Source organism: Podarcis bocagei (assembly GCF_964188305.1).
Source record: "Podarcis bocagei genome assembly, chromosome: 1".
NCBI classification, from domain to species: Eukaryota; Metazoa; Chordata; class Lepidosauria; order Squamata; family Lacertidae; genus Podarcis; species Podarcis bocagei.
In genome coordinates this window covers 110,398,405-110,422,419 of record NC_138125.1, presented here as the reverse complement: position 1 = coordinate 110,422,419, position 24,015 = coordinate 110,398,405, and the positions used below count along the sequence as shown (strand labels likewise).

The 24,015-nt window shown below is 40.1% G+C and overlaps 1 protein-coding gene across 2 annotated transcripts in view; it reads left to right on the top strand.

The window, feature by feature from the left end:
* Positions 1-1,121: 1,121 nt before the first annotated feature.
* RBMS1 (RNA binding motif single stranded interacting protein 1) overlaps positions 1,122-24,015 on the top strand; it is a 119,450-nt gene continuing 96,556 nt past the window's right edge. For both annotated transcript variants that reach the window (XM_081199033.1, XM_081199032.1), the window contains exon 1: positions 1,122-1,470. In XM_081199033.1, coding sequence (XP_081055159.1) covers positions 1,396-1,470 — 75 coding nt within the window. In that variant the 5' untranslated portion in view covers positions 1,122-1,395. The remainder of the gene's footprint in view (positions 1,471-24,015) is intronic.

The following is a 24,015-nucleotide window of genomic DNA, read 5'->3' as shown; positions in this document are numbered from 1 at the left end:
CTCAGGGTAGAAAGTCAACTATGTTACAGAATGGAGACTATGACACCCTTCAATTCCTCCAGAATTTCGCTTGGGGAATCAGCATTATATAACCCACCGAAACGTGGGGTTTTTTTTTGGGGGGGGGGTTCCCTCCTACTCTGTGATGCCTTTGTTGATAATGTACAGTCGAGGCTGTTCAAGGCTGAGCTGTGTGTTCCTGAAAAACCAAACTAAAACAAAACCGAACAAAATAAACTTTCAAAAAAAAAGTCAAGTGGCCCCTAGCAGCGCAGGGAACGTGCTCTGCAAGGAACAATGCGAGGCTCGTTCAATTCTCCAAAAATGGCCCGGGGAGGCAGCTGAGCATCTATAGCGAGCAGCCAGGAATCCCAGGAGGCAGGTGCTCCGTTCCTCTCCTTTCTTTGAGTTCTCGCTTTCCAACGTCCAGCAGCCGGAGAGCACCGGGCGCCAACGCTGCCGTGCCCCTTCGAAGCAACCCTGAGTGGGTCGGCTCCCGCCGCTTGCTGGCCCGGCTGCCTCTCGGAGCTCCCCTCACGACCACCGGCTGGACGCTACTCCGGAGCGCTCGCCGCGCGCGCTTCCCCCAAGTCAGTAGTACTGTCTGGAAGCCCGTCCCACCCTCGGCGGGATTAAGCGCCGCCCACCTTGCCCTCCCCGCGCGCCTCTCTTCTCCTCGCCTCTTCCCTTCCACCCCCACCCTCTCTCTCTTTCACCCCGGCCCTTTCCTTTCCACCCCTTGGCATTGCCACACAGCGGGCACGACACCCTCGGCTTCCCAGTCAGCGACACACACACACCCCACTTCGCGCGCCCGCGCGCAGGACTCTTCCCAGCCGGCCGGGCGCTGGTGGTGGCAGCGCCGTCTGTTCCCTGGTCGTGCCTGGGCTGCTGAGGCGAGCGAGCGAGCGAGCGAGCGAGAGAGAGAGAGAGAGAGAGAGAGAGAGAGAGAGAGGCGACTCCCGGCCCTCGCGCGCGCGCGCGCCCTCCCCTTCGCGCATACACACGCGCGCGCGCGCGAGTGTGAGGGAGAAGAAGAGAGCGCTCTGGTGTCGTCCTCGGTGCCCTCTGCAGCCTCTTTCTTGCCGCCGCCGCCGCCGCCGCCGCCGCTGACGCCTTTCAGGGCAGCAGGAGGAGGAAGGTCTGGGCTCAGCCGAGGAAGGAGGAGCCCCGCAGCTACCGCCGCCAGGAAGAAAGAAGCCGAGCCAGGGACCTTTGGAGGGAGAGCGGGAGAGCGCGCGCGCAAGGGAGAGCGAGAGAGCGATCCTCTCCCCCCCCCTCCCGCGCCTTCCTTTCTCCGTCTCCTTCTCTTTCCTCTCTCCCCCCCCCACTTCCCCTCCCCTTGTCAAGTGCCCTCCCTCATCCCTGCGCTGCGAGCTCCCTTATTCCAGCTTCATGGGCAAAGTGTGGAAACAGCAGATGTACCCCCAGTACACCACCTACTACTACCCCCAGTATCTGCAGGCTAAGGTACGGTACTGCCGCCGGGCTGCTCTCCCTCTCTCCCTCTCTCCCTCCGCCGCCTTCTTCTTCTTCTTCTTCTTCTTCTTTTTCCCTTGCCAGGGAAGGGCACAGGGGGGCGGCAGGGCAGGGCTGGGCTGCAGTTTTGCAGGCTTGCTAACTATAGCCGGGAAGGAGGAGGGAGGGAGGGAGGGGGCGCTCTGGGGGAAGGGGGAGGGGGAAGGCTCTTGGGGATGGCATCAGGTTACAGTCACACACACATACACACACATACATACAGGAAAGAGCCTGCAGCCCCTTTCCTGGCTCTGCCTCTCCTCTGCTCCCTCTCAGGATATATATATATATATATTTGCGTGTGTTTGGGAGAGAAAGAAAGAAATGAGTGTCAGGCTTTCCCCTCTGAAGCTGGCTGGGTCACTGGACTGCAAGAGCTGCCTCTCTGTGCCCATCTCTTGCCTTGCTGCCATCTCCCAGGCTTCCCTCCTTTCTCATGTCTATCAGCCACTCTTGACCCTTCTCCTCCTCTGTTTTCTCCTTGTCTTCAGCTGTCTTCCCTCTCCCCTCCTCTTCACCCCTCCCCTTTTCCTCACGCTGCCTTCCTTCATCCAGAGAACATTCCTCCTTCTTTTCTTTTTCTTTTCTTTTCTGCCTCCTTCTGAGATGTATCCTCAGCTGACAACGCTCTTTTCTCCTCTTCCACAATGCTAAATAGAGATCAGTGCGGAGATGGGCATTTCGCTGCCCCTGGGCTTTGGGGCTTCCCTTGGGGATTTAAGTCAAGCCTTCCCCATTTCCGCTCCTTCCATCTCTGTTCTGTGCAGTAACAAAATGGGATCAAGTTTAGCCAGCCCTCATCCACATTCTGTTGCCTTTCCCCCTTGTTATAAGTGAATTGTAACTTGCAACTGACCTTAAAGATACTTTCAAGTCTGGAAACAGCTGGATTGCAACGGAAAACCCTTTTTAAAATGACAGTGATGGTGTGCATTTGAAAGTTTGCTTTCAGAAATTTAAAATGTTAGCCAGACTGTTTAAAATGAAATCGGTTGTCAGTAGCTGTGGTTTACATTTTAATGAAGCTCAGATTTAACTCTCATTTATCTCTCATCACTGGATGATGAGAGTCAGAGGAATCTCTTTCAGTGAAAGTACAGCACTCGAAGCTAGTTTGATTGCAGACGGATTTGTTGTTTGCTGTTTTGTTTTTCTGTTCAAGTGCATTTGACATCTCTTGTTATGCTCATGTCTGTGACTATGGATGCCTGTGGAATCCCCAAGGCCAGTCGGTACATCATGCTGCAAACTGGCAAATTCAGGGCTGGTTGCATCAACTGTCTGGAATATCTGGCATCCCAAATGTTCTCCAGCTACCAGCATTGTACACAATACACAAATTGTATCATATGTGAACTTTGACAATCATTATACAGTAATGGATTTCTAGCTAACACACCATCCAAAATGCAACCGTCCAAAATGTGATAAATGTGAAAATCCAATTGTGAACATTGACAGTCTCGGACAAATTGTCTTAAAACTTACATATAGGCAGGTGAATGTTGACAATCACTGAAATAGGACTGTTAGCACCTACTAATTGTGTGTGTGTGTCTATTTACATATGTTCTCAGACATTCATTAAATTAATCTGAGACTGCTAGTGTTCACATGGGTATCTCCAAAGTCCACAAATCTTAGCATTTGTTTTATACAAACTAGAAGAGTTCACATGCTAGTTACCTAAATAGTGTCTTGCTTCTCTTAGAGGGAAGCCACCTAAGCTTGTAAAATATAAAATGGAGCAGTGACCAGGCTGTGGCTAGTAGGCAGGAGTGCTGAGCCTATCATAAGAGGGAAGGGGAAGGAACTCACACTTCTCCTAGCAGCTATATTGGGAACCCTTGGCCTCCTGCTTTGAGAAACATGGATCTCTGAACTCTCTCTGCCTTGGTGTCTTTGGCAGCAGCAGTTTGAGCTTGGCAAATTCTTATCTGTTAGCAATCACATTATTTCACATCAAGTTGCTACAGATTAGCTGCATTTTATAAAAAGTAACCTCAAGTAGTTGTTGTTGTCTTACTAAATGTATCAGCACTTTTGGATATTTTGAATTGAAGCCATAGTAGGCATTGCAATATGGTTGGTGCTTAGAAGCTCTGTGTCGACTCAGGTTTAAGCCAACGCATGCATATGAGACAACAGAATCATTTATTACCAAGTGTTATGGTTTATGACTGAAGTGCAACCTTCATTATTTCAGTAATGCAGAGTAGAAGCCTAAAGGGTTTGGTGTGTTTTTCTTTTCTGTTTTACTTTTCTGCACACAACAATATGAATAATAAATGAATGAGCTCAGGTGGGGAAAGCACACTTTTGCACGGGAATATTTGCCTGAGCTATTTTTGTATCTTATTAATAATAGAGAAACAAAGCACACAATATTTTAATATAGCTAATGCAGTACCTCTTGCCTTTTTTGCCCTGTAAATAATTGAAGGGAGAGATAAACTGTAATAAGCTTGCACTTGTAATTAGGATATCATCTAGAGAAAAGCCTCAAGGACCATCTTCTGAAAGTATGCTTCCTGTATAAAGTATTTAATATTGATTTATTCTATAGTCAGTGACTTCTTCAAAACATGTATACCAGTTACTCCTATGAAATTATGGTCTGAAATCACATTAGTCTTTGTTTCATAAGGGAAGCTCACACGTCAATTTGACCTACATATATGAACTGCTAGATTTGATGATTACCGTATATCCAAATTTCCTAATTTAGTGACATCCTGCTCTTTGTTTTCTTTTTTCTTTTTTGAGGGGAGAGGGAGAAAATAAAAACAAATTATAGATGGTTCCAATTGAAAAAGGGCAGACAGCTACTTTGTATAATTCAGTGGAATAAGTAAGCAATTTCTTGTCTGTACATAAATCTGGCCTGGACATGTGGGCAAATTGTTTCCATACACAAAAGCTCATTTGCCCTGTAATTTAGCTTAAAAGGGCACACTCACCCAAATAGGTTTAAATACTCCAGTAGTTCAAGTGGCTTCAGCTTTTGTTACACGGCAGCAATAGAAGAGCTCCACAGGTTTTATATAGCACATTTAGAAATAATGCAATATAATAGGATTTTTCTTTAAAGCAGATTTAAATAAAAATTACACAGCCATCAAAAGAAGTGAATTGACAAGCTACTGGAATTAGTTTAAAGATCCCCATCTTTAAGCTAGCAAAAATATTCATTATAAACCCCAAAAAAACCACCCAGCCCAAATGGGGTTGTAAGGTCAAATATCCCTATATGATATTTTAATGACTGTAAATGAATTCATCAGATTCAAAATGCATGAAGCAATTTAAATGACCCAATCTTCATTTTTAATGTGTTCATTGCAGTTAGTCATGAAACATTCTCATTATTTCTGCAATATAGTCATACGATGAAAGCTCAGAGTAGTGTAAGTAGCTGTGATTCCATCTCTTTTCCCTTCTCCACATTTAGATGGTAAATTTTGTGGACCAAGGACACAATGACTCTTCCCAAAATAGAAAGAGCTATCATGTATAGAATAGATTTTGAGTAAGAATTCTCCTCTGTCTATTGCTATAAATAGAGACAATTTATTTTGTAATAAGTTTTTGGGTAGATTTCATAGGTGATCATTCAGCTGAAGTTAAACTCTTTTAAGTACTACGTATTTCCATGGGAAAACACTTATATCTGTATCACTGTATCACTTAGCTTTGGCTGGACCCTGCCCATACTATTTATATTCCTGCAGAATAAGTGATCTGGTTTTACAATGGAGACATGATTAGCAGGTGATAACTGCAATGTTAAGGCTGTGTCCACATTCATATAAAACAGAGGCCATTTTAACATGCATATTTGCACAGCTGACCTGTTCTACTAAGCAAAAGTTTTAATACAATGCAAGTGCAGAAATATTAATGATGAGGTTCTCCTTGCATTTTGTTGAATTCAGAACTTCATGACAGTGGCTAAACCATCTGGAATGCAGGCAAATACAATATCTTTTTACCTAGTCGTAATAAAGTATTGACCATGTATCTTAACCTAGCCTCTCCTGGTTGAAAGTATTACAAAATGTTGCCGTGTGGTTTATGAAACTTTAATTTTGCCCTTATCTCCAGATCATGAATGGTACATAAACAAACTCTACTGGTTATGCTATAACATTTTGCTTTGAGAACACTTTAAATATAGTTGTTTATTCCTGTTAATACTGTGACTTACCTGATACTTGGAATAAGGAGGCACATTCAACCACAGTAACTTCAAATACGAACACTCTTCTTTAGTGTGCTTGCTTGGTGATATAATAAACTTTGGAACAGCAGGACTGAATTTTGTTCTGGAATTCCTATAAGAATGCTCTTATAGCATTTGTATGATATGTGGAAAATTTGTGAGTTTGATGCTAGACCTATATTAAGATTTTCCAAGGAAAATCCACAATTCATTTTAGCTGTAATTTCGTGGCTGGAAGCCCGACTGTATACCATAAATATTATTTGAATATGTTCCAACTGCAGCCATGTGCATAGTATTTAAGTATTACAAAAATGGATATGGCCCTGTGATAACAGATTGTAAAGATAACACAATGTACTTTTCTCTCATGGTCATTATTGTGGGTACAGGTAGTGAAATAGCTATGTCAAGATATCATATACAGTGGTATCTCGGGTTACATCCGCTTCAGGTTACAGACTCCGCTAACCCAAAAATAGTGCTTCAGGTTAAGAACTCTGCTTCAGGATGAGAACAAAAATTGTGCTCTGGTGGCGCAGCGGCAGCAGGAGGCCCCATTAGCTAAAGTGGTGCTTCAGGTTAAGAACAGCTTCAAGTTAAGAATGGACCTCCAGAACAAATTAAGTACTTAACCTGAGGTACCACTGTATACCAGAATGAACAACAGTGGTTGACCTAGCCCAGGGTTGACCAACCTTTGTATATTGACACCCTAAGCTGTACTCTATACAGTGGCCTGAAAAAATAAGTGAATGAAACAAGCAAATAAATAAACCAGATCCTCTTGTGGGTAGTTAGACCATGCAATCTTGGTTGATGGTCCGTCCACCAAGAGAATGGTATTCAACCTGTTCTGGAAAGTATTGCTGTCTTCCTAAAACACCAGGTTCACAGTTTTCAGGGACTTTCAAATCCCATTGAGTAAGTGAATAAATGATATGCTCTACCTCCATTTAACGCGTGTATATTTAGTTGTTTAACATTGATGAAACTAACAGGCCTGAAAACGGAAGTCTGCTTTCTTAAAATGTTCTCCAAAATACTTCCTAAAATCTGAGACATTTTCAAAGTGTCAGCATATGCAACGAAATATCTACAAGGTTATCATCTATCATTTCCATAGCAAGCTGGCTTTGCTTATCCACAGTTCCCATAGTAGCGTAATATCCACTTTTCCATGATAAGAACTGCAAAAACCTAATTAGTGTCATGCAACAAGGGAATTCACAGACACACATTGATGGCAGCGTTCTCCAATGGCTCCATGTGTAAAGCACAGAGTTAGAAAGCAGCAGGTGGAAGGGAGGAATTGCCCCACTTTTCATTTGCGTACCTGCATATCTTTCTATACTATGCTTCAATATTGGTTTCAAGGCAAGTTTAGAGATACAACGATAAATGATGCAGGATAAAAAAAAAAGTAAAGAGAGCAATTTATAAGGTTAAGCAACATTTTGAACAAGGTGCTTCCTGTGAGTTAACAATGTTTAGGGAGCTGGTGTATGCAAAAAGGTGTATATATTTCAATTTATGTGTAGAATCCCACTTCTACCTTACTCTTTAAAAGGGAAGTAAATTGGCTTAGGATAAATGCCCTTTTAAAAAAGGGGGGGTTCCTTTTTGTTATTTTCCATCTCTAAATTTATTTATTAATTCTGTTAAAGAGAATTTATACTCTGGACTCCAATTGCAGCCACGACACTCAGGGTGATTTACAACACCATAAAAACATTCTGGAAATGTAGTTATAGTGGTCCTCCCCACCCACCCTTAGCTTAATAACAAAACAAAATTGTGAAACAAAGGTGCTGTGCGAATGCAGCTTTTTAAAAAGTTTTTTATTTATACAACAAGAAAAACAAACAAACAAAAAACACAAATACCAAATTATACACAAATTACAAAAATAACCATAGACACATAATATTCTTAGCAAACAATAAAACATCTATTGGTCTTAACACTAAAGACCCAACCTCCCGGCTATTCCATACTTCAAATTCATATAACTTATTGCCAATACACATTTTTTTCATAATTAAACTTAGCGAATGCAGCTTTTTTAAAGCTGGCTGTTGCATACTGTAAAATGAATATAGGAAATAAAATATATCCTGCCTTTGGCCAGCCGAAACATAAAAGTTGAGCTTCCCACACAACTCTCAGATTTGAAGTAACTAGACTACCAAGTTTTAGCCAAACTCTTTGGTTCTGGGAAGTGTTAAAGTGATAGGATTTCACAACAATGATGCCTAGTTCAGCACAACTTATCTGCACGGTATCTGTTTTCTCCTGTAGGATGAATCAAACTTTAAGGCTAATCATGGTTTATTGTGAACGAGCAGCTTGCTAGTGCACACTGCTAAATCTCTCCCACTTTGCTTATAACATTTGCGCTAGTGGAGGAGCAAACCCAGAAGACTTAGCTTCCCATTATATCTAAACCAGGAAGAGTGATATGTTGCTCTCTAGCAAGCCATGATCAGTAGCTGACCTTAAGTCATGGTTTGTTGTTGGCTAGCTGGTCATATGTGAATGTTATTTGGTGATTCCAAACAAATGTTGATTGTTATATGATATTAGTATGCAAAATCCACACATCATTTTTTCTTAAGTCATTTTGGGGGGAAATTAAGAACTGCTAGGACATATTTTATCTAATGATATATAAACCAAAAATGTCAATACAGGCCCCGATACAAGAGCCAGAAAACATATACATTGTAAGAGATTCAAGAAATTTATCATCCAGGACTGAATGGTTGAAAACAGCACTTCACCGCTGTTTCTCCAGAAACTTGGAACAATTGAAATGATGCAGCTATAGGAGCCGACGGCCACCTACACTATTGCAAACTCTTAAAACGGTCACATTTTTAACTTGACATAGGCCATATTCACACCATACAGCTGATACTACTTTAAACAGTGAATGTTTCCCCTAAAGAACTTTAGTAATGACTGTTTTAACCATTGTCCTTCATAGACTTAATTCTGTCCCCCAAAGTAAATATTCCTCCTCATGGATAGAAATATTGTCTCCTCATTGAAAAAAATTAAAATGTTGTAAAAGGCCAACCCCATTGGTAATATTACTCGGTTGCAGTGCAGGGAAACTTACACATTTTCCTCACACATAGCATTTGTAATGTGTAGGCATTTGAATTTGAAGAATGCCATGAGGAATAGATTACTGACCCCTTCAGTACCACAGAACAAATCCTGATAGAAATGTCAGGAGAGCTGACCATGGATCTTGTATGTCTTTTCTAGTTTGGTCCCCTAATATATCTTTTGTTATTCCTGTGATATGTTTGAGAAAACAGGCATTGATTGTTCTTGGGTTATTCTTTTATTTTAAATCAGACATTCAGTTCTATGTGAGCTCTCTTGATTTCATGTTGTTGTGGAGCTGCTCTATCCTCTATCATACGTCTTATGGAGCTGTGAAGAGTGTTGTATCCATGATTTGAACCTGCATGTACAGCTTTTTGCTCTTTCTGGAAGAGTTTCCTCTCCATGGTATGATGACTACACACTGGGGACCTTACTGCAGCCTACCCCAAACTTGTTCCCCTCAATATGTTTTGGACTACAATTCCCATCAGTCCCAGCTAGTGATCATTTCAAAGCAACCACACAGAGATCAGGCTTGAGTACAACTAGCCAGCACACCAGTTCCATCCATCTTCTCACGCAGTTTCTATAATTCTGTCAATAATAATTATTATTATTATTGGGAGGGCGTTCCACAGGGAGGGCCCCACTACCAAGAAGGCCCTCTGCCTGGTTCCCTGTAACTTCATTTTTCTCAGTGAAATGAAGGTGATGGCACATGAAGAAGAGCCTCAGAAGATGATCTGAGGGTCTGAGTAGGTTCATCTGGAAGGAGGTGGTCCTTGAGATATTGCAGTCCTGAGCCATTTAAGGTCAAAACCAGCACTTTGAATTGGACCCAGAAACTAAATGGTAGCCAGTGCAGTCAGACCAGGATCAGTGTAATATGTTCAAAGCATCTTGCTCCAGTAAACAACCTGGCCATTGAATTCTGCACTAGGTGAAGTTTCCGAACCATCTTCAGAGGCAGCCCTATGTATAACTTATTGCAGTAATCTAACCTTGAGGTTACCAGAGCATAGACAACAGTAGTCAGGCTATTCCTGTCCAGATAGGGTGCATAGCTGGGCCACCAGCTGAAGCTGATGGAAGGCACTCCAGGCCACTGAGGCCATGTGAACTTTGAGTGACAGCAAAGGATCCAGTAGTACTCCCAAGCTATGAACCTGCTCCTTCAGAGGAAGTGTAACTGTATCAAGAGCAAGTGAACTCCCACCCATCCAGTCTAGGGAACCATCCACTAATAGTGTCTCAGTCTTATCTGGATTGAGTTTCAGTTTGTTGGCTCTCATCCAATCCATCACCGAGGGAAGACACTGGTCCAGCACTTCCACTGCCTCACCTGCAAATGTAAAGGAGAAATAGAGCTGAGTGTCATCAGCATGCTACTGACAACTTAATCCAGTCCTCTGGATAACCCCACCCAGCGGTTTCATGTAGATGTTAAACAACATAGGGGATAGGATTGAGCCCTGCAGAACTTCACATTGAAGGTTCCATGGGCCTGAAAAGCATTCCCCAAGCAACACCCTCTGGGAATGACCATCCAAGTAGGACTGGAACCACTGCAAAGCAGTGCCACCTACCCCAAGTCCAGATGGTTGCTCCAGAAGAATAGCATGGTCAGTGGTATCGAAAGCCACTGAGAGGTCAAGGAGAATTAACAGGGGCATGTTTCCCTTGTCTCTCTCTCAACAGAGGTCATTATACAGGGCAACCAAAGCAGTTTCTGGGCCAAAACCCTGATTGGAATGGATCCAGAAAATCAGTTTCTTCAAAGAGTAACTGGATCCGGTCTGCAGCCACTCGCTTCAGAACTTTGCTCAGGAAAGGGGGATTAGCAACTGGCTGGTAGTTAGTTAAGTTTTCCGAATCTAGCGAAGGTAGTTGGAAGACAATGACTGCAATGCATACTTGATATGGGAATCAGGAATGACTGCACGGAGGGACATTGAAACGAACAAATACCAGTATACAAGTATAGCTGGACACAAATATTTGTGACAGTGGAAGAGAATCTCAGTTTTACCTTTCAAAAATATGTTTTGGTTAGCTAGAAGACCAGCTGAATTTTTGTGTTTTGAAACCTCTTATTCTTCTAAAAGTGGGTGAAATGTGCACAGATACAGGGACCTTTCAGAGGTTTCATAGATAGAGTGAACCATTCCAGATGTGCTATGAGAATTTGTCCATATGTGGAGAGCAGTCTCTATCAAATTCTTTGCTCAGAATTGATGGTTTCATTTCTATTTATTTCCTGTAGTTTATATTTAGGATTTCCTTGTTTGTTTCTGCTACCTCAGGACATGAAGGCACAAGAGTCAAAATGCTACAGAAATATTCTTAAAATGTAGGTCTTTTTGAAAGGTGGGGAAAGCTTTGGAAGTAACTCACTTTGTCTGTTTTAACAAATCTATCTATGACAACATGTCATTGTCGTGCTACAATGTACTACAGTTTGCCAGCTATAAGATGTGCCTCTTATGGAAGAATTGTCTGTTGTTGTGAGGTCTTGATGTCTTACTTTCTAAAATTTAGTAATTTTTTTGCATATAAGAAGAACTGTTAAACAAATGAAAAAAAGATAGGGTAACAACAATTTAATGACCTCCTAATTTCAAAAATGAGGTGATATACAATGGGGTGGTATCTAATTGAATTTTTGCACTAGTACAAGGATTAACACTAGCTCAAGGATATTTTACACACACACACACACACACACACACACACACCCCTTTCCTGCCTCTATGTGCACCGCACAAACCCCCCAAATTGGTTCTGGAGGGTAGATGAGAAATCCCAGAACAAATTGAGAGTGTGTGTGGAGGACTGAGGTGGTAGATTGTTCCATTGCATCAGGAGAAATCCTTGCACTGATGGAACAATCTGCTTAGGGCTACACTGAGTACAATCACAGTTCCCATTTATGGTATATGTTGACTTTGTGAACTTTTTTCTTCTATTATCCTCTCAATTTTTGTTGGGTTGTCTTGTAGTGTTTTAGCAAATATTGTGAGCTACCTTGAAGATTTTTAAATGGTTTTATTGCTTTAAATCAGGAATACCCCATCCTCTAAATGTAGAGAAAAAGTAAGCTCCATGTAACTGAACGGGACTTGGGATGCTTAAGATCGTGCTATAAGGCTGGAAACCTATGTTCTGAGTATGTTGGCTAGATAGCTGTATTTCTGGGTCTTGATGTTACATCACCATTAGCAGGCTGCAAGCACAGCAGGAGCACTAAATTGATATGGCCGTTGGTTACTATTCTAGAATTATATTTTTATTTTTCTGTTTTATTTATCTATCTATCTATCTCTATCTCTATCTCTATCTCTATCTCTATCTCTATCTCTATCTCTATCTCTATCTCTATCTATCTATCTATCCAAGAGATTTCTGGCCCTCTAGTCACAATGATTTGAGGCAGGAAATTTTATGGGAAATTTTCCAGAGCTTCGTTTTTGTGCAGAACATCTTTTTTTTGCTTCATAAATTCATTAGTAGCTATGAATCAATGCCAACCACAAGTACAGTAATACACAAATTTGGCAGTTTCAAAGTTTTCAGCTTTGTTTTCTAAATACAAGTAAAATAAACTTGCTGAATTAGATCACTCTGTAGGCTCTGGACTCTAATCTAGAGTCTAGGGCCTATTTCATCTCACCACGGAATATACTTGCTCTGTCTGCTGCATAGTGTCTTGAGAAGTACTTCATGCCTAAATATAAGGGTAGAGGGAGACACGCTCCTTCAGCTACCTAGGTCCCATGTTGTTTTGGGCTTTCTAAGTCAATAGCAGTACCTTCAATGCAGTCAAGACATTTATAGGCACTCAATGGTGTTATGCGATCCCAGCTACTGCCCCAAGCAAAATCCTCACAGCTGTATTTTACATTAATTTTAGCATCCAGACCATTTTCAAAAGTAGCCTAAAGTGTATTACAGTAATACAGAGAGCAGATAACCTAGTAAACCAAGACCTACTGCTCTGGTAATCTCTGTTTAGGAAGGCCATAGCTGGTGACTCAGCCAGACCTGGACAAAGGTAACCTGTGCCACTGAAGCCACTTGAGCCTCCAGTGACAGAGTTGAATCAAGGAGTACCACCAGAATATGTACGTGTTCTTTCAGGGGGAGTGTGTCACCATCCAGAACAGGCTCCCTACCTGACAATCATTCACCTACATGTCTTCCCTCTAGAGATTCATATTTAGTTTACTAGCCTTCATTCAGCCCATCCCTGCCTCTATGTACTAGTTTAGCACCTGTAAAACAGGGACCTTTTCTGTTTTAAAACCAATGCTGTTTTTAAAAGATCTATGAATATCAAGGATAACACAACAAAATAAGGATAATCATTACTGTATCTACAGGACTGACTGTTCCAATATTCCTCCTAATTTCTTGTAGCAGTGCAGATCAAAGAGGGTCCCAAGCTTGCCACAGTTTAAAAAAATATATGTTATTTTCATGCCCCTACAGTACTGTATACCTAATCTTTATGGGTAGGAGTTGGACTATGATTTTCCTTTGTGTGGTTCTAATGCACAATGGAACAGCTCATCTGCCAGCGACCTTCCACACAGTCTTTGAAGCATACTGCCTTAAAGTATGCTGCTGCTGCTGTTTTTATTGTTTAGTGAGAACAAATTTGGTTTATACTTGCCAAATAGGTCTGTCACTATCTAGTGCTGGAGTTTGTCACCTGATTCTGCCGAGGTGAAGTGTCTCCTTGCCCCAGAGAGAGAGAGAGAGAGAGAGAGAGAGAGAGAGAGAGAGAGAGAGAGAAAGAAAGAAAGAAAGAAAGAAAGAAAGAAAGAAAGAAAGAAAGAAAGAAGCATCATAGCTAGTGCACGCAAAGGCAACACTCCATCTGTGTCTGTCATGTCTTCTGTTTAAAAACAAGGAAGCTGAAGCAGGGTTTAAAATAATAAATAAATGAAACTTCGGAAGAGTGGCACAGAATGAAAAACCTGTATTTAGGGATATTTTAAACTTAAATAATGGAAAACACAGTTTAGTGAATATGTAAATGAAAACAAAAACAGAAGGGTTCTAAAAGTATACAAATATTGCTTCTCTATAACTATATATTGGGTGGGAATGCAATCCCAAGGAGCTAGGGATCATACCTTTCTAGTTTGATTAAACAGATGATCAGTAAACAGTTACCTAGCACAGCAACAGTATGTTTCTGGAAGTTAAATTAACTCCATTAAATACTTTTCATGCAATTTTGAAAGTGCAGCACTGGTCATCCACTCTCCGTATACAGTGGTACCTCAGGTTACATACGCTTCAGGTTACAGACGCTTCAGGTTACAGACTCTGCTAACCCAGAAATAGTACCTCGGGTTAAGAACTTTGCTTCAGGATGAGAACAGAAATCATGCAGCAGCGGCCCAGCAGCAGCAGGAGGCCCCATTAGTTAAAGTGGTGCTTCAGGTTAAGAACAGTTTCTTAACCTGAGGTACCACTGTATTCAGTTTCCAACTTGACACAATACATTTGCAGACAGGCAAGAGGGAACAAATATCTCAGCTAAGGTGTCATAATAGTAACTTGCATTTTTGGCTCCATTTGCGCAATTCACAATATGTACAATATCCGTAATATGCACAATATTCACACTTGCTGCCACAAGGGAATGGCGGTAGGTCAGTGGGTAGATCAGCTGCTTTCATGAAGAAGTTCTCAGGTTCAGTCTCTAGCATCTCTAGCTGGGATAGACCCTGGAGATCCAATGCTAGGCGTTTCTGACAATACTAGACCAGATGGTCTGACACAGCATAAGGCAGCATCCTATGATTTTAAGTGGACAGGGCTATGTAAAAGTTATACCTTTGCAGCACTTCAGTTTGCACTGAGATGTTTAAGGAGTGTCTCCACCCCCAACATTCAGTCCAGACACTGAGGTCCAGCGCCGAGGGCCTTCTGGCAGTTCCCTCCCTGCGAGAAGTGAGGTTACAGGGAACCAGGCAGAGGGCTTTCTCAGTGGTGGAGCCCACCCTGTGGAACACCCTCCCATCAGATGTCAGGGAAATAAACAACTATCTGACTTTTAAAAGACACCTGAAGGCAGCCCTGTTTAGGGAAGTTTTTAATGTTTGATGGTTTATTGTGCTTTTAATTCTGTTGGGAGCCACCCAGTGTGGCTGGGGAAATCCAGCCAGATGGATGGGGTATAAATAATAAGTTGTTGTTGTTGTTAGATGGTGGTTCCTTTCTGAGTAAGAAAACATCCAAGAAATATATTCTGTTACTGATTTTCGTGGTCTCGGTGCATCCCGTTGAAAGCAGTGCAGCTACTGATAGTTTGTATCTACAGTAAGGTATGCATTCTGAGGTGCATTGGGGTGCAGAACTGTAGGCCTGCAGTTCCTGATCCAATAAGCGACTTGCAAGGATAAATCTGGGTCCACGTTTTGTGGAAGTTCATGGAATGTCTTGGGGCTTCAGCATCTTGTGTTGTGATTCAGTGAAGCTTGTAAAAACATGTTTTATTTGATTACCATTCTTACGTTTTTCTCTAAGAAAGAGACATCTTAGTTTTCAGAAGGTGTTTCATGCTGGCGGTGCATGACAGGAAAAGTACGCTCCCGTTGCAAAAATATATTGATTCATTTTCTTTCATTTATACCCTGTATTACTTCCATTATGGACCCCTCTTTTCTCATTAGTAGTCCTGTATTGGAATGCCACTTGTGTTATTTGGGTCCTTTTTACTTCAGTGGGCAGGGATTCTTTGTGAATCAGAGCTCCCTCAGATAGCATTCTGAACTTTGAAAGAGTTTTTGAACTGAGTGTGCTGGGTCAATCCCATTGTTCCACTACGTATGGCTTCTTCAACTTCTTAGCTATTTCTCCCTGTGGATCACACCTGCCTGGAGCTCTAAACTTCCCTTAAAAGACCAGCCAGTGATCTTCATAACCTATTCCAGAAGGACTGCCTCTGATAGCCCTTCAGATAGAGGGTTGTCCTCTGTAAAGTAGGTTGAGCAAATGGAAATGGCAAGGAGCATATCAGTGGGGCAGCACCACCAATGTATGTGAATAATCAAAGGTACAATATTAGCCACATATGAACAATATTGAGTATAATTTCTTTGAAAGGACAGAATTCATCATGATGCTAAGAAGCACACATATTTCATCAACGAAGCACGTCATAAGAATGGAATGTGTCTCATGACGAACATGTTACAGGGAATTCAAATCAAACGATGCAGTGGGAATGATTTAAACAGTCCTTTTCAAGGAAACATATTGCACTATGTGAATAATGAATGCTCTCTAGTTCTTTCTTCTGAAAGTCATATACTTAATGGGAAGCTTAGGTTGCAAGGATAAGTGAAAAGTACATGGCATGATTAATACGTAGTGTTACAATTTTAGTTGTACTGCCAGTAAAAAGGATGCCTTTAAAGTAAACTTCTTTCAGGAAGAAAATGAATCCTTCTCATTTTTAATTACCATTAGCATTCACCCATCAACTTCGAAAGACATTGTATCATTTATTTGCTATGAGATCAGCAAATCTAATATATCAATTTAACCGATAACAGGGGGTTACTGACAAGAAGAATCCTATTACTAGTCCATCTTGTTTGTTGTCTTGGTAGACCAGATTCATGCACAGAAAGTTTTTTGACAGATAACTTTACCTACTATTGTTTTTATCAAGTGGGCTACAAGTCAAATCTCAAAATATGACAGAGTGCCACTGCCAAGCATACTATTTAGCCCCTTCCTTCCCATGCTTTGGAGTGATTTTGCCTATTGAGCCAATGGGCAGAACAGCACAAAGGATTCAGGCAGGAGTGCAGGCCTGGGTTTGTTTGTTGCTGTTCCTAGGTCCACAGACTCTCTAGCACCTGTCCAGGCATGACACAGACCCTTAACATTTGGGATACATGGGTTACATATTGGCCAATGACGATGCTTCTCCAGCTGATAGGATTTCCTGAGAGCTGAACCAGACCATCAATGTTGGATGCCCATAATAGCTTATTTTTCTCCCACTCTCATGGTGGCTTTCTACAGATGGAAAACTGGTCATGTGAAAAGTTTGCTATAAAGCTACAGTTTTGCCCAGTGCAACTCTACCCATGTCTTAAAGGCTTGCAGTGGCACACAAGGCAGAACAAAATTACCGAAGGACGACTCTGTGAACCTAAAAGCACATGTATATGTCCTGCAGTTCAAAAGGTTTAGAGATATTGTTATAAACAAGTCTTGCTTTCATTTAATCATTAATATATATATAATCAGTTATCTTTTTTGAGGTAGTCAAAATGGACATAACTGCTCTTTGGTGAATGGTTCTGGCTCTTTGGCAATGGACTTCTTGAATCAGACAAAAATAATGCATGAGTTGTTCACTGAAAGAGGAGGGAAAGAATAATATGTCAAAACCAGAGACTGGGTGGCAATGAAACTTTCGCAATTTTGGTTTTAAAAGAAGATACTGCACTGCAAAATCTAAGATAGGCTAACATTTTTTGACCTGCTTGGGAACAACTTTTTACCAGTTGGATGCTTTTTCTTGTTGTTTCTTTATAAATTGCCAGTCAACCACACAACTCTAAAACATTTAATTGTGAGAATAGCTGCAGATCATACCATGCAGTTCCTTTTTGTTTTTCCTTGTACCTTTCAGCGCATGAGATGGTCTATCTTTGTAACTGAAAACCTCCATATAAATTGGATTATTTCAATCAAGACATCATGTAAAAAGTTGAAAGATGAGAGATTGGTTTCTTATTTATATTAAAATAATAATAATAATAATAATAATAATAATAATAATAATAATAATAATAATTTTTATTTATACCCCGCCCTCCCCAGCCAAGGCCGGGCTCAGAGCGGCTTACAAGCAATAATAAAAACAAGATGAATGCTTACAACTTAAAAGCAAAATTAAAATACAACATTAAAATATTGAAACATTAAAATATTAAAAAGTAGCCTCATGGCAGGAGGAGAAGGAAAAGAAAAAAGAAAGGGAGGGAAGGAGGGAATCAAATTGGCTCCAAGCCAAAGGCCAGGCGGAACAACTCTGTCTTACAGGCCCTGCAGAAAGAAATCAGATCCTGCAGGGCCCTGGTCTCATGAGGCAGAGTGTTCATGCACTGCGATTGGCATTTGTAACATGCAATCGTTAGATGCAGGAGAAAGTAAAGTCTGGTTTATTCTGGCTATAGATAGTAGATATTTTGGGGTACTAGCTGCACTAGATGATGATGATGATGATGATGATGATGATGATTTTCTGTAGTTAATAGAGCAACTATACAATGGAAATTTGAACTATATAAATCACATTCTTTGAACAGTAAATTGTCTCTGTTATTTCTGCACTATACTCTTTGTCCCATAACACCATAACTATAAACCACTGTAGTTAATAGTGATAATATTCAAATGTGGGTGAACACTAGTCAAAAACACTTCAAACAAATACACTGAGAAAGAACTGGACATTTTTGACTGCAGTAGAAATGTGCACAAAATGATTGCAAAATATGCATGTTCGCCTTTAATCTATTGCTTGTTGTCATATATTACCATACAAATGAATATTTTGGGGGAGTAAAAAGGCAGGCAATCCCAAGTTAACTGATGAGTGCTTCTATATTATTATTATTTTTAGAAATATGCCAGTACATGAGCTTGGTATGAGGCTGGAGCTGTAAATGGCAGGTTTTAATCATGTCCCTGGAAAGGTCAGTCAAAGGCATAAAGTCACAATCTGCAATCCAGAGTAAGAGAAATGTAAATGCTAAAGAAGAAGTAACTGTCACTTTTGGTTCCATTAAAGGCATGAGTTCCATTATTGTGCTGATCCTGGCAAATCTTATACAATGTTTACAATAAGGTTTTGGAGAGTTGCCTAGCACTGGAGAATACACAATTAAACAACATAGTTCCATGACTCTCTCGTGTCAGCACACTGCTAAAAGACCTCCATTGTACTCATATGATAGCCGTTCTTGGAACTTTTCACATAAACAGGAGCAGAAAGCAGTAATCTGTAACTGTTTCCTATGCTTCCTGAGTACACAGAGAATAAAGTTTTAGATATGATGGAAGAGAAGCTAGAAATCAAGTAATGCAAAACAATGCAACACTATGCACAATACTATGAAATACTAATGGATTTATATGCCAGGCTTGTGGATGTATGGTTGCATTTGTTAACTGGTCTGTAGGTCTGCAGGCAATGCTCATCTACTACATATATTGCAAAATTAATGCTTTATTCTTTTGCTCCACCCCACTAGACCTTATCAAGTATAATTAAATGTTCAGCACATTTTTCCTTTATTCCCAAGAGTTCCTTAGTAATATAAAATACAGGACTATTGGGGCAAAGTATTAATGTTCTATTCAAGATGTTTTAATTAAGTTCTTTTCCAGCAGTCTTGACAGCTGACAGTCCTATTGATATCTATTTTGTGAAGTGTCAGATTTCCTATACAAACCCCCAGAAGTAGAGTTGTAAATCAAACCAGGATATGAGAACATTAAGTCTTAGGCATGTTAGCCACTGGCTGTTTATAAAGAGTAAATGGCAGATTCTGCACAAAAATGAATGGTGAGGTTATAGCCTATAATTCTTCTTCCTCATTTCTGTGAGATTGAATTGATTTTAATGGAGAATGCATGTGCAGGTGACAGAACTATGACTTTTGAATTGAATTATATAAGCAATTCAGAATATTGAGAATTAAATTCTCATGGTTTGCGAGCTTTTCTAAAGGGCTGAACTGAGATTCAATATGTTCCCCAAAGAACAAATATATAGCCTGTGAACCAGAGAAGAATCAATTATAAACAAAATTCATTAATTAATATTATGGCCTGTTTGGCCCTAGAGATCAAAATGAGAATTATTAATTAATTAATTTCAAACAATTACCTATTTCCCCAGTTAATGCGCTAGGATGTGCTAGAGCCACATTACATATTTACTTACTTATCTATCTATCTATCTATCTATCTATCTATCTATCTATCATCTATCTATCATCTATCTATCTAATCTATCTATCTATCTATCTATCTATCTATCTATCTATCATCTATCTATCTATCTATCTATCTATTCATTTATTATTAAATTTATATCCCAAAGGAGCCCAAGGCAGCAAACAAACAATAACATCTCAAACTCAATTCCTGTACAGATGCAGACTGAGAAATATCTCTACTTAAAAGTCTTGTTGGATAGAACTTGAAGTACCAAGAGAAAGCAACATACAGATGAACAATGGCATGAATTTGGAAAATAAAACTACTTACTACTGGCAATGCCTCTACATGCTTAATATTCTAAAATGATAATACTCCAAGAAAGTGTAACTATTTCCACCTTTCATCTTTCTTAATGAAGTGTCTCACCAGAAGTCTTTTATTTAAGAGACTTACAGCGCAACATTCCTATTCAGGCCCGCTCAGAACTAATTCCCACTGAGTTCAAAGATACTGACTTCCGGATAAGTGTGTTTAGGATTGCATCCTAAATGACACTCACTGGTATCTGCACAGCAGCACTCCTTTGCATTATTATCCTTCATCCTGTGTAGATAAGAAGCTGCCTTGTTTCTGTAATTAATCCCTATTAGCAAACATAGGAGTGGAACCTGTTGAGGGCTGCAACTCAGGAAAACAGAAACCAGGCTGAAGAACGAGTTACAAAAGTTAGGGAAATGTTTTGTTGTGTCTTAGTTAATAGATTGGACATGACTAGACGGAATGATTCATTTGAGGGGGCAGAACCATAATAACGTTAAACAATGCTTGTTTTAATTAATGTGCCCAAACTTTCCTTAGTGGAAGACTAAGTTTATCTGAGAGATGGTGTGTAGTGCGTATCAGAGTGCAATACAGTGGGAAAGAACATCTTTCTCAGGTTGCAGGGAACTCTTTTTACTTGTTATCTGCCTATTCCCCTCCTCTCTGAATTTACTCCATCAAGCAAAGAAGTCAGAAACTACATAATGTTGCTGCAGCTGAAAATGTATAATGAACACTAGTCTAATCCTAGTCTAATGATCACTATCTAGTCTTTGAGCACCCAATATTAAGAATCAGATGGGAAGATTTTTAAAATGCTCGGACTTTTAATTGTAATTCATTTCTTACTTGCTCTCAGCTTTAAGTGTGTTGTCTTTTATTCTTCTATTTTACTGATGTTTTGTGGGTTGTGTGTTTTTTTTAAAAAAAATGTTCTTATTGCTGTGTTGCAAGCTTTTGGTTGCAAATTTTTAACATGAAAGTGGGATGTAATAAGATATATATGTTTGTGTGAGAGAGAGTGTGTATCCATGTCCAACATACTACACCAAGGAAGAAAATCATTAAAGCAAGGATAGAAGAGTTGGGTTGCACAAAAATAATATGGATTCTTAAGGATGCACAACAAAGTAAGATACAGAGAGAGAGAGGGAGAGAGACTTATATTGTTCTTAGCCTACAGTAAAATGAATGAAAACCTCAGTTCTATCACAAAAAAATGTTTTTCTTTGTATGTGTCTGTTAACATGAAAGTAAGTCTAACCAGATTCAGAGTAATTTATTTCCAGTGAATGAAACCGAGAGCAGTTTCCCATATTTTAAATAAGAGGCAAAATCTTGTGAACAACCTGAGTATTATTTATGTACCGCTTAAGCTGGTGAAGATGATAACCGCAACTGTGCACTTAAATCTGCTATTGTAAATGTGGATGGGGACTCAGTTTCTTGTTCTTAGTAAATGTTTCTAATATAGTGGGGAAATTGTCAGAAGGTTTTGAAAATGCAAAGAAACAGATAGCAACTCTTCTTCTCCATCATCCTTTATCCTTCTCAGCAAAGGCAGATCTAGGGGAGTGCAATCAGTTTGGTTGCACCGGGTGCTAAGCTTCTGGGACACTGCAGCAGGTGCTGCAGCAGTGACACCCTATGGAAGGCGAGAGGCAGGGGCTGCCAGATTCTGACATCACACAGGGTGCCACAGAAATTTGAGATGCCAAGATCCACCACTGTTCTAGGTTAAAAACACAAAGAATGTGTTTTGACACAAACAGTGTCAAGATATAATGCATATCTATATCTATATCTATATCTATATCTATATCTATATCTATATCTATATCTATATCTATATCTATATCTATATCTATATCTATCTATATCTATATCATCTATATCTATATCTATATCTATATCTATCTATCATCTATCTATCTATCATCTATCTATCTATCATCTATCTATCTATCTATCTAATCACCTTTCATTCAAAGATTATAAGGAGTACAGAACCTGTAGCTCTCCAGATAATGGACATATTGACTCCCATCTGCCCCCTACCAGCATGCCCAGTGGTCAGAGATGATGGTAGTAGTAGTAGTAGTAGTTGTTGTTGTCTTATAAACTGCTTTGATGGTTTTAAAAATAATCAAGTGATGTATCAATTTAAATGAATGTCCAACAAGAGGGACAGGCTTCCCAATTCTGGAATAGATCATTTGCCTGCTGTTGATTATCTTTCTAGTACTGAATCAGACCACAGGGCCCAAAGAAAAGCAGCATTTCTCCAAGGTCTCTCCTAGACTGGCAAATCTCAGAACCCATAAAGTGGAGATGCTACAGATTAAACCCAGGACGTAGTGCATACAGATTGTGTTTCTCTGCCATTATGGCCTGTGGGCAAAGGAGGGTCACTTGCTTTTTGGCAGGAGAAGCAAGTAAGTGATATTTAGTCTGACATGGATCTGCTCTATACAGAAACAAGACATAATTGAAAATCCACACCAGAAGCATTTGTAAATTTCTTTTTTGGTTTAATGGAAATGCAGCCTAGAATGCTGAGCTTCATATCTGCAGTAACTATTTAGAAAGGCTATGGCAGACTCTGTAGCTGTGTGAGGTATTGGTCTGCTTTGGGTACACAGTGGGGCACACTGCCAAAGGAAGGGTTCCTTTCCTCCTACACTCAAGGTACTACTTGCCAACCTTTCCTGCAACAGTGCATTCTTCAGAAGCTTTGCACACACACACACAAAAATTAAAATTAAAATTAAAAAAACAACAACACTGCAAAATAGATCTTAGCAGCAAGATTAGAGTTGACTGAATTTAACTTTTAATACATTTGCTAGCAGTTGAAAAGACAGACATTTTTAACAATAAAGAAAAATAGCAGTAGAAGTTGTACAGTTTATGTATTTATTATATTATTTTTAGATCCAACTGTTCATTTTAACAGGAGCACAAGGTGACTAACACCATAAAACATGCACAATGCTATTAAACCCATTCTTAAAGCAACCACAAAATTATTATTATTATTTTTAAAAAAACTCAGATCAGCAGCACTAATCAACCAACAGACCATATTGTTAATGGAACTTTTCAGACGTTATCACCAAGTCAACCCCATTGTCTTCCAGTTTAGTGTACACCCGCATTCCCACCCACTCCTTTATGTTACTATGAATAACACAAAAAGTGTAGTACCCATAATAGCCGAAGTAATGCCTTGAGGGGTAAACCTAACCTTTTTATTTACTTAATAAGAACTTAATAAAAACATGCATCCTCCACTCTTAATCTGCTAAATAAGAGCACTCTTTGGCCAAGTTCAGATGTCATCCAGGCTGAAGAACAGGAAACATAACTGGACAGTTTTCCCAATGGAGGGAAGTAGAAAGAAGATTCTCTGAAAGATTAGCATTGGGACAAACATGAGCTTTTAAACTTGTTCATAAATGATCTAAGAGGAGAGCAGTGAGGTAGCCAAGTTTATTGAGGATGCCAAATTCCCCAGGATTGTTAAGACAAAAAAAAAAGGAGTGTGAGGATCTCCAAAAAAAATCCTTGAAACCTGGATAAATAAGCAGGAAAATGGCAAATGTGCTTCAATGTAAACAAATGTAAAAGTATGCACACTGGGGCAGCCCTCCCCATTAACATATACATTGGTACCTCGGGTTACAGATGCTTCAGGTTACAGACTCTGCTAACCCAGAAATAGTACCTCGGGTTAAGAACTTTGCTTCAGGATGAGAACAGAAATCGTGCAGTGGCGGCGTGGCGGCAGTGGGAGGCCCCATTAGTTAAAGTGGTACCTCAGGTTAAGAACAGTTTCAGGTTAAGAA